The sequence below is a fragment of the Prionailurus viverrinus genome, chromosome B4 (assembly GCF_022837055.1).
Source record: "Prionailurus viverrinus isolate Anna chromosome B4, UM_Priviv_1.0, whole genome shotgun sequence".
NCBI lineage: Eukaryota > Metazoa > Chordata > Mammalia > Carnivora > Felidae > Prionailurus > Prionailurus viverrinus.
Genome location: NC_062567.1, coordinates 3827272 through 3847242, shown reverse-complemented (window position 1 = coordinate 3847242; position 19971 = coordinate 3827272). Strand labels below are relative to the sequence as shown.

The following is a 19971-nucleotide window of genomic DNA, read 5'->3' as shown; positions in this document are numbered from 1 at the left end:
GGTTTTGCTGTAAAACCTTGCTGGGCCAGCTGCTGTTGCTTCTTGTTGGTTGCGTGTATTTTACTGGGCCAGTGGTTAGGCTTAGAAATGAGTAACTGCTAATGCCAATGATTTTCCTTTGTTTTACAATGCAACACGTTTTTTTTTCCCCTTCTCCTAATGTCTTTGTTGAGCAAAGAGCATTTCAATAAGACTAGATAAAGTAGGGGTGCCTGGGTGGCTCAGTCGGTTGGGTGACCGACTTTGGCTCAGGTCATGATCTCACAGTCTGTGAGTTCGAGCCCCGCATCGGTCTCTGTGCTGACCGCTCAGAGCCTGGAGCCTGTTTCCGATTCTGTGTCTCCCTCTCTCTCTGCCCCTCCCCCGTTCATGCTCTGTCTCTCTCTGTCCCAAAAATAAATAAACGTTGAAAAAGACTAGATAAAGTAGGGGTGCCTGGGTGGCTCAGTCGGTTGGGTGACCGACTTTGGCTGAGGTCATGATCTCACAGTCTGTGAGTTCGAGCCCCGCATCGGGCTCTGTGCTGACCACTCAGAGCCTGGAGCCTGTTTCAGATTCTGTGTCTCCCTCTCTCTCTGACCCTCCCCTGTTCATTCTCTGTCTCAAAAATAAATAAACATAAAATTAAAGAGTAGGTAAAGTATTTTAAATTTTTAAAAAAAATGTTTATTTTTTTGAGACAGAGACAGAGCATGAACAGGGGAGGGGCAGAGAGAGAGGGAGACACAGAATCGGAAGCAGACTCCAGGCTCTGAGCCATCAGCCCAGAGCCCGACGCGGGGCTCGAACCCATGGGCCGCGAGATCATGACCCGAGCTGAAGTCGGACGCCCAACCAACTGAGCCACCCAGGTGCTCCTAGGTAAAGTATTTTAAGAAGAGGTATCACCATAAACTAACCACCCATTCTTTTCATTTTTCATGTTTTTTTCCTAGTTCTTATGTGTATGAATCCATATTTTTACCTAAATATAACCATACTGTTGAGTTTTTCCTTTAGATTATACTGTAAACCTTTTTTTTGTTTGTTTGTTTGTTTGTTTGCTTTTTTCCTGTTTCCACAGACTTTGTGATTACTATTTACTGGCTGTATAAGATTCCACAGGATGGATGTTCCATTATTTGAGTTAGTCATTTCCCAGTTCTTAGCCACTGAGGTTGTTGCCAGCCTCTCAGTATCATTCAGCTCATGGACTTGGATGCAGTTCTTAACAGAGACAGAGAAAACGTCTTGGAAGTGATTGTCTTTTGAAAGTTGAAATAAATGAGCAGCTCTAGCTACAGTGTGTGTTTACCAGATAAAAACTTGGTGCCCAGGCTATCAAGCCTGCGTGTGGGTGGTTGACAGGTAATTCTTCCTAGGGCGGAACGGAATTATCACCAATAGTTTGTCACTGACATACACAATGATATTGATTTTCATGATTAATAACCAAAAATTTAGAGAGACTCTACACAGGGCCAGTTCTGGCCTCTCCTTTTCTGCCCCCTTATGCCAGAACTGCATAAAAGAGGACAACATTGCTAGTACTCTCTGCATCAGACGACTAATTAGCGTCCCTTAATTTGGCTTTTATGCATCAGTGCAGGATGCCAAGGGGCATATGCCATTCTCCGGGCAGAAGTCAGAAGGTCTCCTATTGGCTTCATGCTAGCAGGGAGGGAGCGGTTGTGGCTATAGAGCAGGGGAGGGAGTATATTTAACAGATGGGGGGTTTTGGTATATAGAGCAGGGGGTAGGTGGGGGGGGGGCGGTGGGCAGTATACTGAGGGCCAGGCTGGCTACTCCCGTATCCTCCTGCGACAGGAATTTTAGCTAGTCCAGGAAGAAGCATTTCACACCTTGCTGGAGAGAAAGATTTGGGGATGGGGTGGCAGGTGTCATAAGCCCTGAAGGTGGCGGCAGAAGGCGACTGAGGGAGACGGGGCGAGGAGGGCGGAGCTGAAGGGCGGGCCGCGGAGGGGACCGGGGGGCGAGCTGGCTCGCGGTGAGGCTGGCCTGCGGGGGCCTCCTCCCTGGGGCGGTGGAGACCCGACTGGGAGCGAGATCGACGCGGGGCGGGCCGGGGGCGGGGCGCGTGGGGGGCGGGGCCCGGAGGGGGCGCGGAGGCGGGGCCGAGCGCCTCTGCAGCCGCCGAGCCCGGGAGCGGTCCCTTGAGCGCGTCCCGCTTGGTCCCTGCCGCCGCGCCTTAGCCCCCGCCATGCTCCTGCTGCTGGGCCTGTGCTTGGGGCTGCCGCTCTGCGCGGGGTCGCTGGGAGAGGCCTGGCCCCGGGATGACACTTCGGAGCAAGTAAGTAGAGGCGGGAGGACCTAGGGATGGCTCCGGGCGCGGGCTGCCGTCCCTTCCCACCGGCTTCTCGTGGCGCGTGGCTGTTGGACAGACGCCCTCGGATGGGTCCTGGACGCGAGGAAGGGAGGGATCACCTCCACCTCCTGCCACATCGTACCCCCTTCTGCTCTCTGTTCCCCAGTCTTCTCCTGCGCTTCCCCCTCTATTGGTCACTCTTGGCGATCGCCCGGAGGGTGAACTTCCTGCAGAATTGTGTCTGGGACTTGAAAGTCCTGCACAACCAGATCTTGGCTCCCGTTATCTGCGCGGATTTCTCCTAGTTTGTTGCGTGATGTTCATTGTTGAGAGAGAGCCCCCAGTTAATTGCAAAGTTTCTTCCTCAAGATGCATGTAGGGGGTAGTGTGTTAACTACCGTCGTTCCTAATTGTTCAGGGAAAAAGCACAATCTAGGAGAAATTCCAAACTCCCAGAACCCTCCACTTTCCCCATCTGAAAGCCAGGGTAACACGTTTCCCATCAGGTTCCTATCAGTGGGTTAGCCGTTTAAAGGTGGCCTGACGGGGAGGACCAGAACCCAAGGCTCACTTCCCCTAGTTAATATTCTGTGCGTCTGCCAGGAGTTCGTGTTTCTTTTTTTTTTTTTTTAATTTTTTTTTCAACGTTTTTTTATTTATTTTTGGGACAGAGAGAGACAGAGCATGAACAGGGGAGGGGCAGAGAGAGAGGGAGACACAGAATCGGAAACAGGCTCCAGGCTCCGAGCCATCAGCCCAGAGCCTGACGCGGGGCTCGAACTCACAGACCGCGAGATCGTGACCTGGCCGAAGTCGGACGCCCAACCGACTGCGCCACCCAGGCGCCCCTGGAGTTCGTGTTTCAAAAGGCCTAACCTCACAGGTGGTTAAGTCCTACATGTATGAACGCTCAATGCCATGTCTGAGGAACAGCAAAGCCTATTGAAAAACATAGGACGAACTGAGACAGATATCAGCCTGAAGACCTCATGGGGGAAGTGGCTGTGCCCCAGTTAAAGCAGGCAGTGCTTACCTGCATCTCTGGGTGCTGTTCACACACGCCTCATTTAAATTATTTTAAAATTGTGTAGCTTAAAGCATGTTTCACACGATGGGAACAGGAGATAAGTAGGTTTGCTTGTCCTCTTCCTTTTCCAGCACTGTGGTTTGAAGAGCAGATCTGGAAGGTGGTTACTCTCTGGTTGAGTCTGCACGTGGATGTGATTTCTGCAGAATAAACTAGGCGACCCTTCTCTTGTAGGCTTGTCAGGCAGGAGGAGGAACCAGTAAAAATTCCAGGAGGGGGAGAGGTGGAGTGGGGAAAGTGCAGGCTTTGGATCCAGAAAAGAAAATCTGGCCTTCACTTAGCCCTTTACAGTTGTGTGGCCTGGACAGGCGGTGTAATCTTTCTGGGCCTTGCTTTCTGCTTGGTCGCAGCAGAGAATACACCTCCTCTCGAGTATGCTTGTAAGGATTCAGCGGCTAGTTTGTGCAAAGGATCTGGTATGCAGTGGGCACTCAATAAATGGTAGACGTGTTAGCAAAGTGGTTAAGGGCACGGGCTTGGTGTCAGGCTGCCTGGGTTTGATTCCTGGTCCTGTCACTTGCCGGCTCTGTGATCCTGGGCAAGTCACTGGGGGCTTCAACTTCCAATTCTTTAAAATGTGGGCACTACTGGGGTGTAAAAGATTGTGCAGTGAATACGCCTCAAGTGCCTGGCCTGGTGTCCGCATTTACATTAGCTCCTGCTGCTGGGCTTGGACGGCTGAAGCGCAGAGGGAAGGAATTTGGGGTAAAGAGCTTGAAACTTTTGTGGGGGGGGGGGGGTGGAGGGAGGAAAGTGTGGGAGAAACTGAAACAAGGATTATATTTATGAGTTAGGAGGAGGGATGGAAGTGCCAGCATCTGTCAGAGCAAGTGGGCTTAGCACTCTAGACTTTTCTGCACGGACTGACATGGCTTTGCCCCTTTTAGGGATTCTTGCTGCCTCAAACCACAGCACTATTTATTCATCTTGAAAATGACTAACTCAGACAGAAACTGCAGGATACGAAGTTCTATGAAAGTTTGCAATTTTACCTTTTTATCTCTATTAAAAGGTGTGTGTGTGTGTGTGTGTGTGTGTGTGTGTGTGTGTGTGTGAGAGTGATGTGGGGTTTAAGAACACAGGCTCCAGAACCAGATTTCCTGGGTCCAAATCCTGGCTCTGCACGTACTGGAGAGTTACTTACTGTCTGTCTGGGAGTCTCTATTTACCCATCTCGAGAGTGAGAATGATGAAATTACTTAATTAAAAGGAGTTTGAAGATTGAAAGAATTAACATACTTAAAACAACAGCACGTGGGCGTGTAGTTGGTGCTTATTCCCCATAATTATGGTCTTCAAAGCTACATACAAACTTAATTGTTCAATGTAAATGAATATGTGAATTTTATGTAAATTTCAACTTACATGAACATGACCCCTTCCCTTGCATTGCAACTGCTACTTTTTAATTACCTTCATTTGTCAATATCACTAATGACACCTTAAATTCAATCTCCTTTCTCCCCTCCGGCCCTCTGCCCCATTTGTTACCCATAGCGGGGAGGGCTATCAGCAGTGGTCTTCACAGGCTGGTGTGCAAATAGGGCTCAGGAGCTCATTAACTACGCAGACTCCTGAGCCCCCACTCCCATCCATTTAGATCCATTAGGTTTGGGGTGGGGCTCAGGGGATCCTGATACAGATGATCCGCTGACCACACTTAGAATAATACGGCTTTAGAAGAACCGTCTAGGAAATTAATGTTAAAAAGGAAGTCTCTTGTATAAAGTCAGCCAGTTACAGATGTATCTGTTTCCCAAGTTTCAAACTGATATGGCTTCTTTAAATCAGGATAGGGCTGTATTCCTCTTATTACAAAAGCAGTTTTTCATGTACAAAATAATGAAAGCGACTAATTATTGCATGTTCAGAATGTCCCAGAGAGTTTGCTAGTGGCTCTGTGTAAAAATAAGAAGCAGTAAAGGATATGGGTAAGAGCACTCCGAGCCAGACTGCCTGGGTTCAAATGTGCATTCCCAGCACTAACTGGCTGTGTGTACTTGGGCAAGTGACTTAACCTTTCTGGATCTCAGTTTCATCATCTGCCAAATAGGATCATTACTCTCATCTGCAATTAAAGTTTTACATTTTTAGAGGCAAATAAAGTTTACATAATTGGCAGGGCCCTCTTAAAGAAAAAGTATGTCAAATTATGACCACCAAATTAGGTGCTAAAGTGAACATTTATTTAGGATGATAAATCACAACAAATGCCTCATTTCTATAGGCTGGCAAACGCTGCGGGTATCTCCCATTGTTAAGACTGTACAAGCGAGAGGTTCTGAAGCTTACGTTTTACTAGCCTCTAAGTAATAGTAAAATAATAAACACAGTTCTGCTCTTATGATTATTGTGAGGATTAAGTGGGTTAATCCAGGCAAAGTGCACGCATTCAGTAAGCACTAAAGTAAAATGAGCCACTTTTATTGTCTTTGGACGGCCTGGTTGAATCTCTGACTTACCACCGCAAGGAAAGTCTCCGTGTGCGTACTTTCCAGGAGAACCATGGGAATCCGCCCAGAGGAAGTGACATACCCAAGTGATACGTGCAGAGCCCGGGGTAGAACCCAGTGTGCTGAGTGCCAAAGCCAGGCTTTCAAGGACTCCTCCAAAGGCAAAGCCACTTTCGTATTTATAACCTAATAGAATTTGTTTCAATGTGATTTTTATTTGTGGCTCCTGGAATAGGGATGGTGTTGAGTATAGGCTTGTGGTGACCACATCGAGTGTGGGGATGCTCTGATCCCCCGAATCGAGAATTTCTGGGAGTGTTAATTTTTTATAATCTGTCGCTAGCAACCAAACCTTTGCATTCAGAAACACAAATCAAGAATCGAGACGACAAATTTTTTTGTTCTTGTTTTTGTACTTAACTCTTCAACAAGTAAAGTCCATAAAAGATTTTGTGAGCTCCAGGCCACTCTGTACCGTCTCCTTTATGTGCACGGGTGTGATTGGAGAATTGGAGTCGTCAGGCTGAACCGGAAGGAGGTTATTGTGGGAGAGAGTCCAGAGATTTACTCACTCCCGAACCGGCCATCTCTCGTTTCCTTGAGTGGGAGGGGGAGGGAGGATAGGGATGTATAGAGAACCGGGTCATTTTCCTAACCAGCACTCTTCCCAAACCTTGGATGCTCCACAGAAAGCGATCTGGCCTCCCGTGTTTTCAGGGTTTGGTTCGGAGACCCCAGCAAGTTCTCTGTTGCTAACGAGGGACTGGCTCCATTTAAGAAGGTGGGGCCGCGGATGGAGACCTGAGCTCTTTGTGGTGGGGGGGCTCCTGAATCCCCTCCTTATTTGCCTAGAGGCAAAGTCCATTTCCCTTGTTTTTCACAGGTGAAGAAAGGAAACAGTGACTTGCCTAAGGCCAGTGGCCGTTTGGTTTTTTTTTTAACCTACCTGGAAATGGTTTGGAGTTGTAACCCCAAACTAAAGTTTCTTCTTCCACGGCTGAGGTTATAGGCATCCTGAATTGCAAATAGCTGAGCAGCCTGTAGCAACATTACTCCGAAGGAGTAAAACTTCTGTGCGAGTCCTTCAGAGTTACCTACACGAATTGTTCCCAGCCCAGGTGACAGATGGTGACCCAGTGCCTTTCCAACCACGTTTTGTTGCAGGCCCTGTAACAGATCCCTGAGGCACTGACTTCTGAGTTCCTGGATCTTGGTTTCAGGATTGCAGACATCCTCAGGGGACGCGGGCCACCTGGTAGGTCGGTTCCTAGCACAGAGCCCTGTAGGAACTCACGACTTCAGTCCCTTGATGGCGGTGTGGCTGAGGTTAGCCCAAATGCAGTGTCCTTTGGATCTGTTATGGGACCTGGGGTCACAGACCCAGTGATAGAGCTCAAATGGAAGAGTAGAGGGAATGAACTCTGGCTTCACGTCTCTCTTCAGTCATCCTGGGTCATTAAAACATCCATGCCAAGAGGGAATGTCTGTGTCCTACATATTCTGAGTGTCTTTCACCCTGGTTAGAATTGGGTTTTGCGTTTTCCTCTCCTCGCATGCTCTTCCCATTTATGGACTTCTTGGAATGCTCTAAGGGCATTTCTCTTCTCTTCTAATCGTGATCCAACACTGTGATAAATCTTGGGGAACAAGTACAGTCCTTAGTCAAATTGTGAACATTTAAGCCGTGCCTGCCATCTTACTAGAGCTAGACTAACTGATGACCTAGATGCCAGAGCCGTGACTGTTAGTACTATATTCTTTGCACAAAGGAAATCCTCACCGACCCCCACCTCCTGGTAGTGAGTGCTGCTTGGTCCATACATATTGGAGAGGCAGTTGTGATCTCTGAAGCTGTTTCTCAGCATAGTTCCTGTTGAACCTGATTCTCCGTCCATTTCTCCTGTCCTTTCATCCACTCCCCAAACCCCTACCTGGCTGGTTCAACCGTACCTCCATCGTAAAGCTTCTCATCGTTACTTGCAGCCTAGCAAACTCGACTTTTTTCCCGTTTCCTTTGTAACTTACAAAAACGACCCTGTCTGTTAAGTTGTCATGAGCACAGTTCTTTCTTTCAAGTTGTATGGTATGGTCCTCAATGGCAAGGATCCTGGCTTACGTTTCTCACTAAATATCGTGGCCTGGAAATCTTCTGTTCTGATGCTTGAGAAGGAAGCTCAGCTCCGTAGGAGCAAAGAATCTTTTTGGAGCTCTCTGGCAAGTCTGTGATTTGGAGCCCCAAGCTCTTGAGATTACTGTTCGTGGCAGCCCTTGACAGTGAGCTGGAGTCAGTTACATTTCTGTTCTTGAACCCCACTCCCAGGGAAGCACTTGAACAATAAGAGGGATCAGGAATCCCTAACTAAAAACAATGCTGATGACATCGGTGTGATTTCCAGAGCCGATCCTAGCTGGCACCAGGAGTCTGTCTGTACCGGGAAGTTTTGATTCTGGTTCAATCTCGTTTAAACTTGGACTGAAGTGCTGCCATAGCGATCCCCTGAGACATAAGATAGTCATCTCAAAAATGAAAAACCAACTTCTCTTGTTCTCCTTAAAGCTTGTTTATTTTCTTGGAGAACTTATTTTACAAAGGAGGGAACTTCAAAGGAAATACTTTAGATCAATCACAGATCATAATACCTGGGAGGGGCTGGGCTTTCCCTCTGACCGGCGCTATGTTAAGCGGTCCCCAGCCTATTCCACAGTTTGAGGAAGGGAAAGACCTGAGATGAACCTGCAGAACTGGTGGAGACCTTGCCCAGAAAGCGTCCCTTGGAGAGTGGCTCAGACATCACCCCTCATTGTAGAAAGAGAAATCAGTATCATCCTACTAATTCTTTGGTTCTCATTTGGAGTCAGGGTGGTGGGTGTCAACCTAAATCCTGTGGTATTTCTTCTGTTCCATGCTCTGTAGAGTAGGAGGCTCTATAATGGCTTATAATGATAATTTATAATAGCATATATATATATATATATAGCATATATATATATATAGCATATATATATATACACACACACACATATATATATTTTTGTGTTTTTGAGGGGAGATCAGGAGAGGATAGGGATTAAAACAGTTACTGTTATGATTTTAGTTTCCTAAATGGAAATATCTTTATTGCTTTTTTTTTTTTTCCTGTTTCGGAAGTAAAACGTGAAATTGTCAAAATGGGAGATAATACGGGGAAGTATAAAGAAAAAGAGTTCAGCCACCCACAGGTAACAGCCATTACATTTCGGTATACATTCTACACATACAAACACGTGACTTACACACAACGAGATCATGTTAGATGTGATGTTTTGTTACCAGATTTAATCACTTAAAACACGTCATGGATTTATTAATCAGGATAGGCTAGGTCACTCTGTGGTGACGATGTCTTAAAAATCTCAGTGTCTTAGATACCAAACATTTATTCCTTGCTTGTACAGCTCGTCTGTCCTGGGTTGGTGGGGGCCACTGGGAACTTGGGCTCGATGGAGCCACTACCATTTCCAACACTGCTGTTTACTGTGCCAGAAAGAAAAAGCAGTTCTGTAGGATGGTCCACTGTAATTAAATCACTTAACCCGGAAGTGACAAATGTTACTTACATTCATAACTTCTTGGCAATAGCTCGTCACATGGCCCTGTCTCCCCACAGGGACCGAGGAAACGCAGTACTTCTGCAGATAAAGATTCAGTAAAATGAACATTTATTGATGTATGGATACACATCATTATTTTCTGTAGCTGTATTCTAATTGATCTGTGTATCATAATATACTTAACCAGACCTCTTTTTAAGACTATTTTAGGCTATTTCTAATTATTAGCAATTGTTTTAAAAGTTGCAAAGAATTTTCTTATTTTTTTTCTGTTATTTGTTTTCTCTCATGGGACTTTTCTGTTAAGTAGGGTTTCTAAATCAAAAAACATGCCTACTGGTGTGGATGTAAAAATGCTGCAGACACTTTGGAAAACAGTTTGGCAATTTCTTAAAAAGTCAAACTTAAATTTACCGTATGGCCCAGGCACTCCCCTCCTGGCTATCTATGTCCAACACAAAGACTTGCGTGTGAATGTTTATGTAAATTTAGCATTATTCACAATAGCCAAAAAGTGGAAATAACCTGAATGTCTATCACCTGGCGAACAGATACTCAAAATGTGGTCTATCCATACAAAGGAATATTATCTGGACACAAAAAGGAATAAAGTACTAATAAATGCTACAACAGGGATGGCCTCGGGGCACCTGGGGGGCTCAGTCGATTGGGCGTCCAACTTCGACTCAGGTCATGATCTCTCTTGAGTCCGAGCCCATGTCGGGCTCTGTGTTGACAGCTCAGAGCCTGGAGCCTGCTTTGGATTCTGTGTCTCCCTGTCTGCCCCTCCCCGACTTGTACTCTGTGTGTCTCTCCCTCTCTCTCTTTCAAAAATAAATAAAACATTAAAACAATTAAAAGAAAACAGGGATGACCTTGAAAAGATGACGCTAAGTGAAAAAAGCCAGTCATAAAAGACTGTGTATCGTATGAGTCCATTCCTGTGAAACGTCCAGAATGGGCAGGCCCACAGGGACCAAGTAGATTAGTGGTTGGGAGGTGACAGCTAAGGGGTGCAGGGTTTCTTTTTGACATAATAAAAATGTTCTAAATTGATGGTGGTGATGGATGTACAACTCTGAATATACTAAAAAAAAAAAAAACTAAACCGTGCACTTCAAGTGAATGAGTTATATTTGTAAATTACACATTGTAGAGCTGTTAAGAAAAAGATACTCATAAAGTCTAGGCATAGTTTTCAAGCTTTTGATCTACATTATCAAATTGTCCTCTAGAAAGGATGATTTATTACTCACAGCAGTTGTCGTTAACACTTTATTTAAGCAGTGATTTGCTATGAATGATGTTCAACAAGCAGCTAATAAGACTTTTAAATTAGTCCAGAGTGGCTGATTAATTAATACAATTTTTAATGAGGATTTTATCACCTTCTCATGCCCCTCTTCCACATGTGAGAAAGTATGGTTAAACCAGAAAAAATACAGTAAGAAAATTCAAGGTAAATTCGGTTTTGCTTGCAGAGTTTCCTCAAGTTTTGAGTTGAATAATTGAGCCCATCAGAGTAGAACTGAATACATTTACTCATTGTAATAGACAAAAAGAGCTTTATTTTCAAGCCGGGAATACAGTGAAACAGAGCACAGACATTCTGATGAATTCTTTCTTTTTATCATTTCATACTTATTGTTGTAACAGATAGAAGAACTCTCAGGTGAGGAGGTAGTGACATCATGGGTCAAGCAGTCAACCAGGACTCTGGGGGATGAATTCTAGTTCTGGCCTGGCAGTGACTTAATTAAGGGTCCAATCTTAATTTCAGGGTGAGTAATTAATTAATTTTCAATCTGCTTTTCAGGATGCATAATCCCTTCTGTAGGTTTGGATCGGTTTTAACCCCCCTCAGGTAATTCATTTCAGAATGGCCTCACAAGCCTATTTCATGGCTTTTTTCTTCTTACAGGTTGGATTCAGGGGACCGAGGCAGGTCAGACTGTTGCAGAGGCTGGTACGTATACTCATGGTGCATCTTCGATGTCCGTCCCCTCCTGTTCTGCGTGTTTTGAACCAGGCCCTGGCTCTGCTGGCAGCTTTTCCAAAGCTTGTAAAGTTGCATGTAGAAGAATCCTGACATGAAACAGCGTAGCTTTTACAAGCCTTTCTGCAAGTGAACTTTTCTTTCCGGAAGGAGACCTGATTATTTCAGGAGGGCTCTGAGGACAAAGTTTGGGGTTTCAGAGCCTTTAAAAAAAAGAAACAAAACTTAAATTAACCTACACATTTAATGGCTTTCTTACACAAGAAATAAAGGCTTTGTTGTGAAGTAAACAACTAAAGCCAAGAAGTCACATTTGTAGGTGGCAGCTTCCTGTGATGGAGCTGAGCACGGCTCTCGGCACATGTTGGGGCTCTCGGGTTGGAATTTGGGCACGTGATCAGGAACCCTAAGAGCTTACTTGACCCAGACTCGGTTCTTCCTTACCACTGCGGGTGCAGGGCCATATTGGGATGTGGGGACACACCTCCCGGCTCTGGGATGTGGATTCTGCAACAGGTCCTCAGTGGGTAGGCATCTATCCAGGGCCTCTCTACACTTTGGTGCTGTGTGAGTCAGTTCTAGCTTTAGCACGACCGCGGTCACAATCATTCCCATCTTTGCCGGACTGGGGCGTTGTGTTCTTGTTATTCTTTGCTTGGCTTCCTCCCCCTTCCTTCTCCTGATCCTCCCAAGTTTATTAATCTTGTAGTCATTCTTTCATGTTTGTCTCCATGTTCGCGTGATTATAGACAGATAGACGATGAACATAAACATTGTTTATCCAGAATTGTGAGGAGTCTGGATTTTCCCCGGTTTACAAGCCAAGGAGTTAGTTTGGTGCCATTGCGTGGATGCCGGCAGAGTACAGGAGACTCCCGGGTCAGAGACAGAGGGTGATCGTTGCTCACAGAGTAGCGGTGTTGTGACAGTCAGAGTCTGTACCGTTCCTGGGCGCGGTTCCCATATGGTCACACGGAGAGGGCCTGACGACACCTACACACGGGAGGAACTCTGCACTTGGGGAACCGGACTCTCTTATGAGGACTAAACCTGCCTGATCTTTGTCCCTCGAGGGGCACGTTCTCTTTATTGTTCTAGATCTTAATCCAGCTTCCCCTTTGCTCTGGGGGGAGATGCCAACTCCCTCTTCCAAATCTGTTCACTGTCCAAACATCCTGGAAAAGACGGTTCAAAACAAAGGTAGCTAGTGCCCCTAATTGAAAAATGTGCAGAAATAGCAGAGGCTCATGGAAAATAGTCTCCTAGTGAGACCTGTACACATATTCATTGATGCACACATCCATGCATACGTTCATTCCAACTAAGAGGGTAAGCGTTTTTTTGCATGCTTACTATCTACCCTGCACCACTGTAGACACTGGGAATACAGCAATGAACAAGACAGACAGAGGCCCCTGTCTTTCACAGAGCTTGAATTCTAAGGTGGGGTAGAGATAGACAAAAAAAAAGACAAAGTGAATAAATAAATGACAAGTGTATGAGTAATGGAGAAGATGACAGGTGCCACTGAGAAAAAGAACGTGCCAGAGAAGATGGGGGAAACAGACACTTGCAGATAGGAGATTTCTTACCATTGCTTTCAAACAGTGGGATCATATGATGATGGCTAATGGTGACCGAGGGCTAACTGTGTGCCTCCACGTGTCATAACTCAGTCGCTCTTGTCCCGTTCTTTGAGACATCACAGATGACGAAGCAGAGACTCAGAGGGACTGAGTAACTCACCCAAGACCCACGCATTTGGGGAGGTGGGGCAGAGCCGGGATTTGAGGCCCATGTCTGGCATCTGTGTGTGCTCTTACCTAACACAGCACCCCGCCTTCTCAACTACGTCTCTTTTTTTCCATTTCTTACTCTTCTCAATCCACAGTATTTCGCTTGGCCTAACCGTATCCATTCTTTTCGATGGTGAAAAATATTCCATGTCGTGGGCACACCGTAACTTACGAAGCATTCTGCTATGGATGAGCCTTAGATTTCTCTCCAGTTTTTTGTCCTTGGAAAAAATGCTGTAAAAAACTTTTTCTTTATTCTGTTATGTGGGTGCTTTTTATTCTATGACTAGATTTTCAATAGGAGGATTGTTGGATCAAAGTGCATGGGCATTTTACATATGGGTGGATGTCGCTGGATTACTTTCGAGTACTCGTGCCCTTAGTACTGTCTGTATGAATTGCATTTCTATCAGCATCGATCAGCACACACATTTCTGCCAGCAGATGTGTGTTACTTTTTGACTTGTCAGTCTCTTAGATATACGCTGTTTGTCTCATTGTTCCTTTAGCATTTGCGTGACTACTTGTGAATGTAGACTTTTTTCTGTACATTTATTGGCCATTTAGAGTGGTTCTTCTGTGAAGTGGGGTGTGTGTGTCTTGTACCTCTTTCTGTTGTGTTTTTTATCCCCTAGTCGTTGGTATGATGGAGATCTTTCTATGCCAGAGCTACTCTGTCTTCTGAATTGGAAGAATTCCCCCCTAAATGCGTCGTTTGTCGATTAACTTTGTTTATGCTGTGTTTTCCGTATAAAAGTTTTCAGTCTGTTAGTAAAAACTAAGTTTATCTTTTTTTAAAATAGCTGAGTTTTCATCCTTGGTTTCCAAGATTTTCTTGACCCTTAAACTTAGAATATTTATGTAATCACTTGGATTTTCTTAAAAATCTCTTAAGAATTTTAAAAGTCTTAGTTTCACATGCATCATGCCTGTTTAAAATGAACTTTGTTTATACCTCCAGCTGGTCCCAGAATGATCTTTCCAGCGGCCGACTTTTTGCGACACTCTTTTGCAGATGTGTTTGGTGACTGCACGTTGTCTATAGGATAAACTCCAAAGACATGTAAGGCCCTGTGTGATCTGGCTGTGGCCTGCCTCTTTAGCCTCAGTTTACCCCATGCGTCTTCTATTTTATGCTCTAGGCATACCACAGTAATCTGAAGGTCTGTGAATGTTCCCTGACCAATGAATAGAGTGTGGGTGGCAACAGCTGCTGTTCTCCCATCACTGCCAGCTCCTGAATCACAAGGATTTGCTTGATTTTCTTCTGAATTAATTAGATACCCTTTTTATGACTCCCTCTGGCAACACGTACACAGAGAAAAATGATACTTTAAGAAGCAGGGGTATCTTTGTGTCCGCAGATCCGTGGCCCCTAACAGACACTGGCCGGCTTTTCGCTGCCATCGTTTAACCTCCCAGGGGCAGGACCGTGGCTTGGCATCTTCTTCAGATTTGTAGTTGGGGTTTGTTTTAAGCAGATGTGGTGAGATGCGGAGACCTGGAACTGGTCACCATGAAGGAAGGAGTTTATGCTCCCAGATCCCTAGGAACGGGAGGCCCCGTGATGGTCTCTAGCTGTCTGGTACCTGGCCCTGGGGTGACCTGGGGAAAGGGCAATATCGGCTTGGCGTGTGAAAGCCTGATGAAGGAGGTGGCTGGGGGTGGGCTCTGGACTGGCTGCTTGTGTATCGAAGGTAGGCTCACACAAGGGGAGTTTGCTGTCTCTAGGAATTAGCTTGCCCTGGGAGGGACTTTCTCTCCAGGAGCAAGGCCCCAAACGCCAGAGCATCAGGAAGATAGAAAATACAGTCTGTGCACAGGGAGCATGGTCCTGGGGGTTGTTCACATCACTAAGGGTTAGTTAGGTGTGTGTCTGTTTCCTTTGTCCCGACTCCAGCCGTCACGGTTTATCTTTTGTTAGGAGGTGCATAGAGTACACTTTTTTTTTTCTACATGAAGATGACAGTTGCGTTTTTATGTTTCCTTTCCTCTAAGCATGATGAAATGTTGCTAAGTAGAACCCGTTGCCACAAACAGGCAACTGGGAGCTGATGCCGCTCTCTGTTTACAGAGGGATAAAATTGTCTCGCCCGGGTGCAAATACGGCCCTCAGGGAGGCGCCTTGTGTGGCAGTCTTCTGCTTCATGCAGTGACAACATGGGCTGTGTTGCTCTTCTTAGAAAGGAGAGACGTGAAGGTTCGGTACCGATCTGTGGACCCAGAGTCCGCCAGCTGCCCAGCACCAGCCTTCTCCTTTACAAAGTGAGGGGGGGGCCGAGTTGCATGACTTCTAAGGTTCTCTGCCGTCTCCAGAATCGTTTCTTCTAACAGTCACTGGAGAACTGTTAGACCAGAGTAAAACAACAAAAGGTTAATCTGGGAAGAGTCCTGGTGCTGGAAGATGCCGTCACAAACACTGCACCGTTACATTTCCAGATGGCATCTTGGGTAATTCAGGACATCCTCTGGGTGGCTTGATTTTAAGTGGCTCACATGAGTCACACACAAGACTTTGGTCCCTCGAGCAGCTCATTAAGACACTCCCTGCCTCAAACTGCTTTTCCAGTAGTTTAGCCTTTGTAAGAAAAATAGTGAAGCTGTTTTGTCACAGGAAGACTTGATTTTGCCTCCTATTTTCCAGTTGACATCCCCAACTAAAATAATGAGTTAAATATCAATATGGAAAACACATTGGATTTTTAGGAACCGTGCACTGGGAAGAACTGAAGCAACTGTTTCACATCCTTTCTTTCCTGACACATTTTCATGAAGCTCTGCCATTCCGAGTTCCGTGCTTGGCTTTGGGCTCTGGTTTCCTGACCGTCCAGGATTCTCCTCACACTGTGCCCCCCTTTCTAATTAAACTGCTCTGTTCTTTGTTCCAGGAACGAGCTAAGGTTCATTCCTGCTTCCGTGTCTTTTGTGTTTTCAGAATGTTCCTTTTGTTCTCTTTCACCACATACCAAGTCTACGTCTATTTTAAAACCTTTTCTTGGGGCGCCTGGGTGGCGCAGTCGGTTAAGCGTCCGACTTCAGCCAGGTCACGATCTCGCGGTCCATGAGTTCGAGCCCCGCGTCGGGCTCTGGGCTGATGGCTCAGAGCCTGGAGCCTGCTTCGGATTCTGTGTCTCCCTCTCTCTCTGCCCCTCCCCCATTCATGCTCTGTCTCTCTCTGTCCCCAAAATAAATAAACATTAAAAAAAAATTAAAAAAAAACCCTTTTCTTACTTTTACAGATCTCACTGATTGTTCTTTCTTCTGAACTCTGGCAGGTCTTCCAGCCAATGAGTGAAATGTATGTCTCTACGTATCTCCCTATGTTTCTTTATGTTTTTTGCACTTTCTTCCCAATGGGATCATAAGTGCCCCGAGAGAAGGAACCGTGTGTAATAGACCTTCTCGGTCCTTCATGGAATTTAATCTATGGTAGTGATTAACAAATTCTAGTTAGTTACCACTTCTTTTTTTTGGGGGGGGGATATATATTTTTCTTTAATTGTCAAGATTCAAAAATTCAGTTTCACAAATGTTTTTGAGTTTTACTTTATGCTGAGAGCTGCGGGGAAGAAAACGCAAGCACGAGGACGAAGTCACGGTTCCTGTTCTGCACGTGTGTCCTGTCTCGTTGGGACAGGGGAAGGGGTGAGCAGCCTGGGGGCGGGGGTAGGCCTGCACATAACAGGTTCCCGTACGTTGTGGACGGAGGGTGCTGTCTGGTGGGGCAAGGGCCACGAGGCGTAACAGTGGGGGCCTCTGTGGGAAAATAGTAACTGGGCAGAAGCAGTCAAACTAAAATAGCTTCTTGAAACTTTTCTCAATCTGTCTCTTGGGCCCGTAAACTATGCCTCCTATTTCTGATGTAATAGTGTGGAAAATTTCTACCACATCCATAATCTTAATTTGAGGCAAAACAGAAATACCATAATAGTTAGGCTTTGTGTTTTGTGAGGTGTCTTCCAATGTCACATTTTCAGTTTCATGAAATGGTAATTGACACTACGAATAAGGACAAATCAGCATGACAAATAGTCTCCGGTGCACGAAGTGAAGAAAATTTTAAATTATTTTCAGAACAGTGCTGGGCAAGGATTGTCCGCGGAGGAGCCGGATTTCACGCGGAAAGGCCCGCAGCTCATCTGTAACCTTTGTTTCCCTAAGCTGCACACTTACTAAATTCTTTTCCCAACTACGACTCTACTTTGACGTGCAAGAGTTAAGCGGCGGGTTGCTAACGTTTGGAAAATGCCGGAATGTGAAAGCAGTGCAGAACGGATTTGACTCAATGTTCCGTCTTAAGTGTTTACCCCGTAACAGACGGTGAGGGGAGGTTCCCAGGTCACTTTTGAATCAGCCGCAAAAACTGATATTTAGTACGTGTCTGGAGTGCTGGGTTGCAGTGGCCATCTGAGGGTGGTGGCTGTGGAAAGCCCCAAATGGCCGGGCTGCCTCTAGGTCCTTTCGCAAAAGAGGCGGGATCGGAAGCCAGGGGCTCCCGGCTCTCGCGCTGGATTGATGGCCTCCTCCCCGTGTGACTCGAGGCAAGGAAACCGTTTTGGCCTACGTTGGTCAGGCGAGGGGGCTGGACTCTTACTCTTTATATTTTGTGTTTATAATTTATACGGTGACTTTCTCCAGTAGGGTTTCAGGGGTGTTTCTTTTTTTTTTTTTAATTTTTAATGTTTATTTATTATTGAGAGACAGAGAGACACAGAGCGTGAGGAGGGGAGGGGCAGAGAGAGGGGGAGACACAGAATCTGAAATAGGCTCCAGGCTCTGAGCTGTCAGCACGGAGCCTGACGTGGGGCTCGAACCCACAAACTGTGAGATCATATCCGAGCTGAAGTCAGTCGCCCAACCAACTGAGCCACCCAGGTGCCCCTCAGGGGTGTTTCTAATAGGCACAAGTTCACAAAAGAAAACAAAAAAAATGTGTAGCGATCGGGTGCTCAGCTTCTATTGCTGCGTAAAGATCTTCCCCAAACCCAGTGGCTTAAAGCAGCAATCACTCTGTCGTACTGTTTGTGGGGCAGGGACTGAGGCAGAGCTCAGCCTGATGATTCTGTTGGCCGAGCGATGTCAATGGCGGCCGCTCAGCTGGCAGGTGGGCCGAGCCGGAGGGTTTGTGTCCTTGGCCGCTGGACCCCTGGGCAGCAGTTGGCCTTGGCTGCTCCTGTCGCCTGCAGTGGTCACGCCCGGCCTTTCCGGCGTGACGGGCTCCGTCCGACCTGGTGACTCAGGGCCGAGAGGAGAGTTCTGGAACACCTGCATCCAAGCGGTGAGGCTGCTCTGTGGCCTGGCCTCAGAGTCCCAGAACATCGCTTCTGGTGTGTGTTCTGTAAGTGAAACAAGCCACTAAGACCCAGAATCAAAAGATAAGTGAATTAAAACGCACCTCTCAATGGCAAGAAAAGCCAAGAATTTGGGCCATCAGGAAATCTTTAACATTTTGTTGTTACTGTATTAAAATACACATCACGTAAAATTTAACTTCTAAACCGTTATAAAGTGGACGGTGCGGCGGTATGAAGTATATTCACGCATCATACAGCTCCACCGTCCATTTCCAGAACTCTTTTCATTTTGCAGAACCGAAACTCTGTACCCTTCGCGTAAAACTCCCCGTTCCCCCTCCTCCCAGCCCCTGGAAACTGCCTTCCTCCTTTCTGTCTCGGTGACTTTGGTGGCTGCACGTAATTCATACAAGCGAACCACACAAGATTCGTCCTTCTGCGGCTGATTTATTTCACTTAGCATAGTGCTGTCAAAATTAATCCGTGTTGTAGCGTGTGGCAGGATTTCTTTCCTTTTTTTTGAGTAATACGCCATTGTGTGCATAAAGCACATTTTGTTTCTCTCTCCGTCGGCCAGTGCACGCTTGGGTAACTTCCACATGTTGGCTGTTGTGAAAAATGGCGCTCTCAACATAAGTGTACAAGTTGTGGCCATTTTTAATCTAGTAGAACAGAGGAGACTAGCGAGCAAAACAGGCTTGGAATAAGAACACTTCTAGTAAAAACACAGCGAACGTGGCTACTCAGGGCCAGTGTCCATGAGTCAGTAGGCGTGGGGAGCCGGGACTATGGGATTTGGGTCTGATCTAAAGCCACAGCCACTGTTAGTCACGGCCATGGGGGAATGTACCTCCAGAGTTGCCCCAGCGTCTGTTCCAAGAGATGTGAGAGTTCTGGATTTTTATGTGAACTTTCCAGTTTTTAATTTTTTTTTTAAGTTTATTCATTTTTGAGAGAGAGAGACAGAGCGTGAGTAGGGGAGGGGCAGGGAGAGAGAGGGAGACACGGAACCCGAAGCAGGCTCCAGGCTCTGAGCCGTCAGCACAGAGTCCGACAGGGGGCTTGAACTCAGGAACAGCAAGATCATGACCTGAGCCAAAGTCGGACGCTCAACCCACTGAGCCACCCAGGCGCCCCTAATTTTTAAATGTTGTCACCTACATGAAAAATTTTAAAAGATTGTGCAAGTCAAATAAAAGTGTGGTCTGTATAATTTAAGATTTCTTCCTAAAACACGCCAATCAGTAAAGGTATGTAAATGACTGATATCAGGGCTTTACCTGTTTTCAATAGTGCAGACCAGGGGTGCCTGGGTGGCTCATTCGGTTAAGCATCCGACTTCGGCTCAGGTCACGATCTCGCGGTCCGTGAGTTCGAGCCCCGCGTCGGGCTCTGGGCTGACGGCTCGGAGCCTGGAGCCTGCTTCGGATTCTGCGTCTCCCTCTTTCT

The 19971-nt window shown here is 46.3% G+C and overlaps 1 protein-coding gene across 1 annotated transcript in view; it reads left to right on the top strand.

Moving 5' to 3' along the window:
- The first annotated feature begins 2106 nt into the window (after nt 1–2106).
- The window catches only part of ITIH5 (inter-alpha-trypsin inhibitor heavy chain 5), a 79738-nt gene continuing 61873 nt past the window's right edge, over nt 2107–19971 (top strand). Inside the window, exons 1-2 of the mRNA XM_047866575.1 lie at nt 2107–2290; nt 11358–11402. Of these exons, the coding sequence (XP_047722531.1) occupies nt 2201–2290; nt 11358–11402 (135 nt within the window). The 5' untranslated portion in view covers nt 2107–2200. The remainder of the gene's footprint in view (nt 2291–11357; nt 11403–19971) is intronic.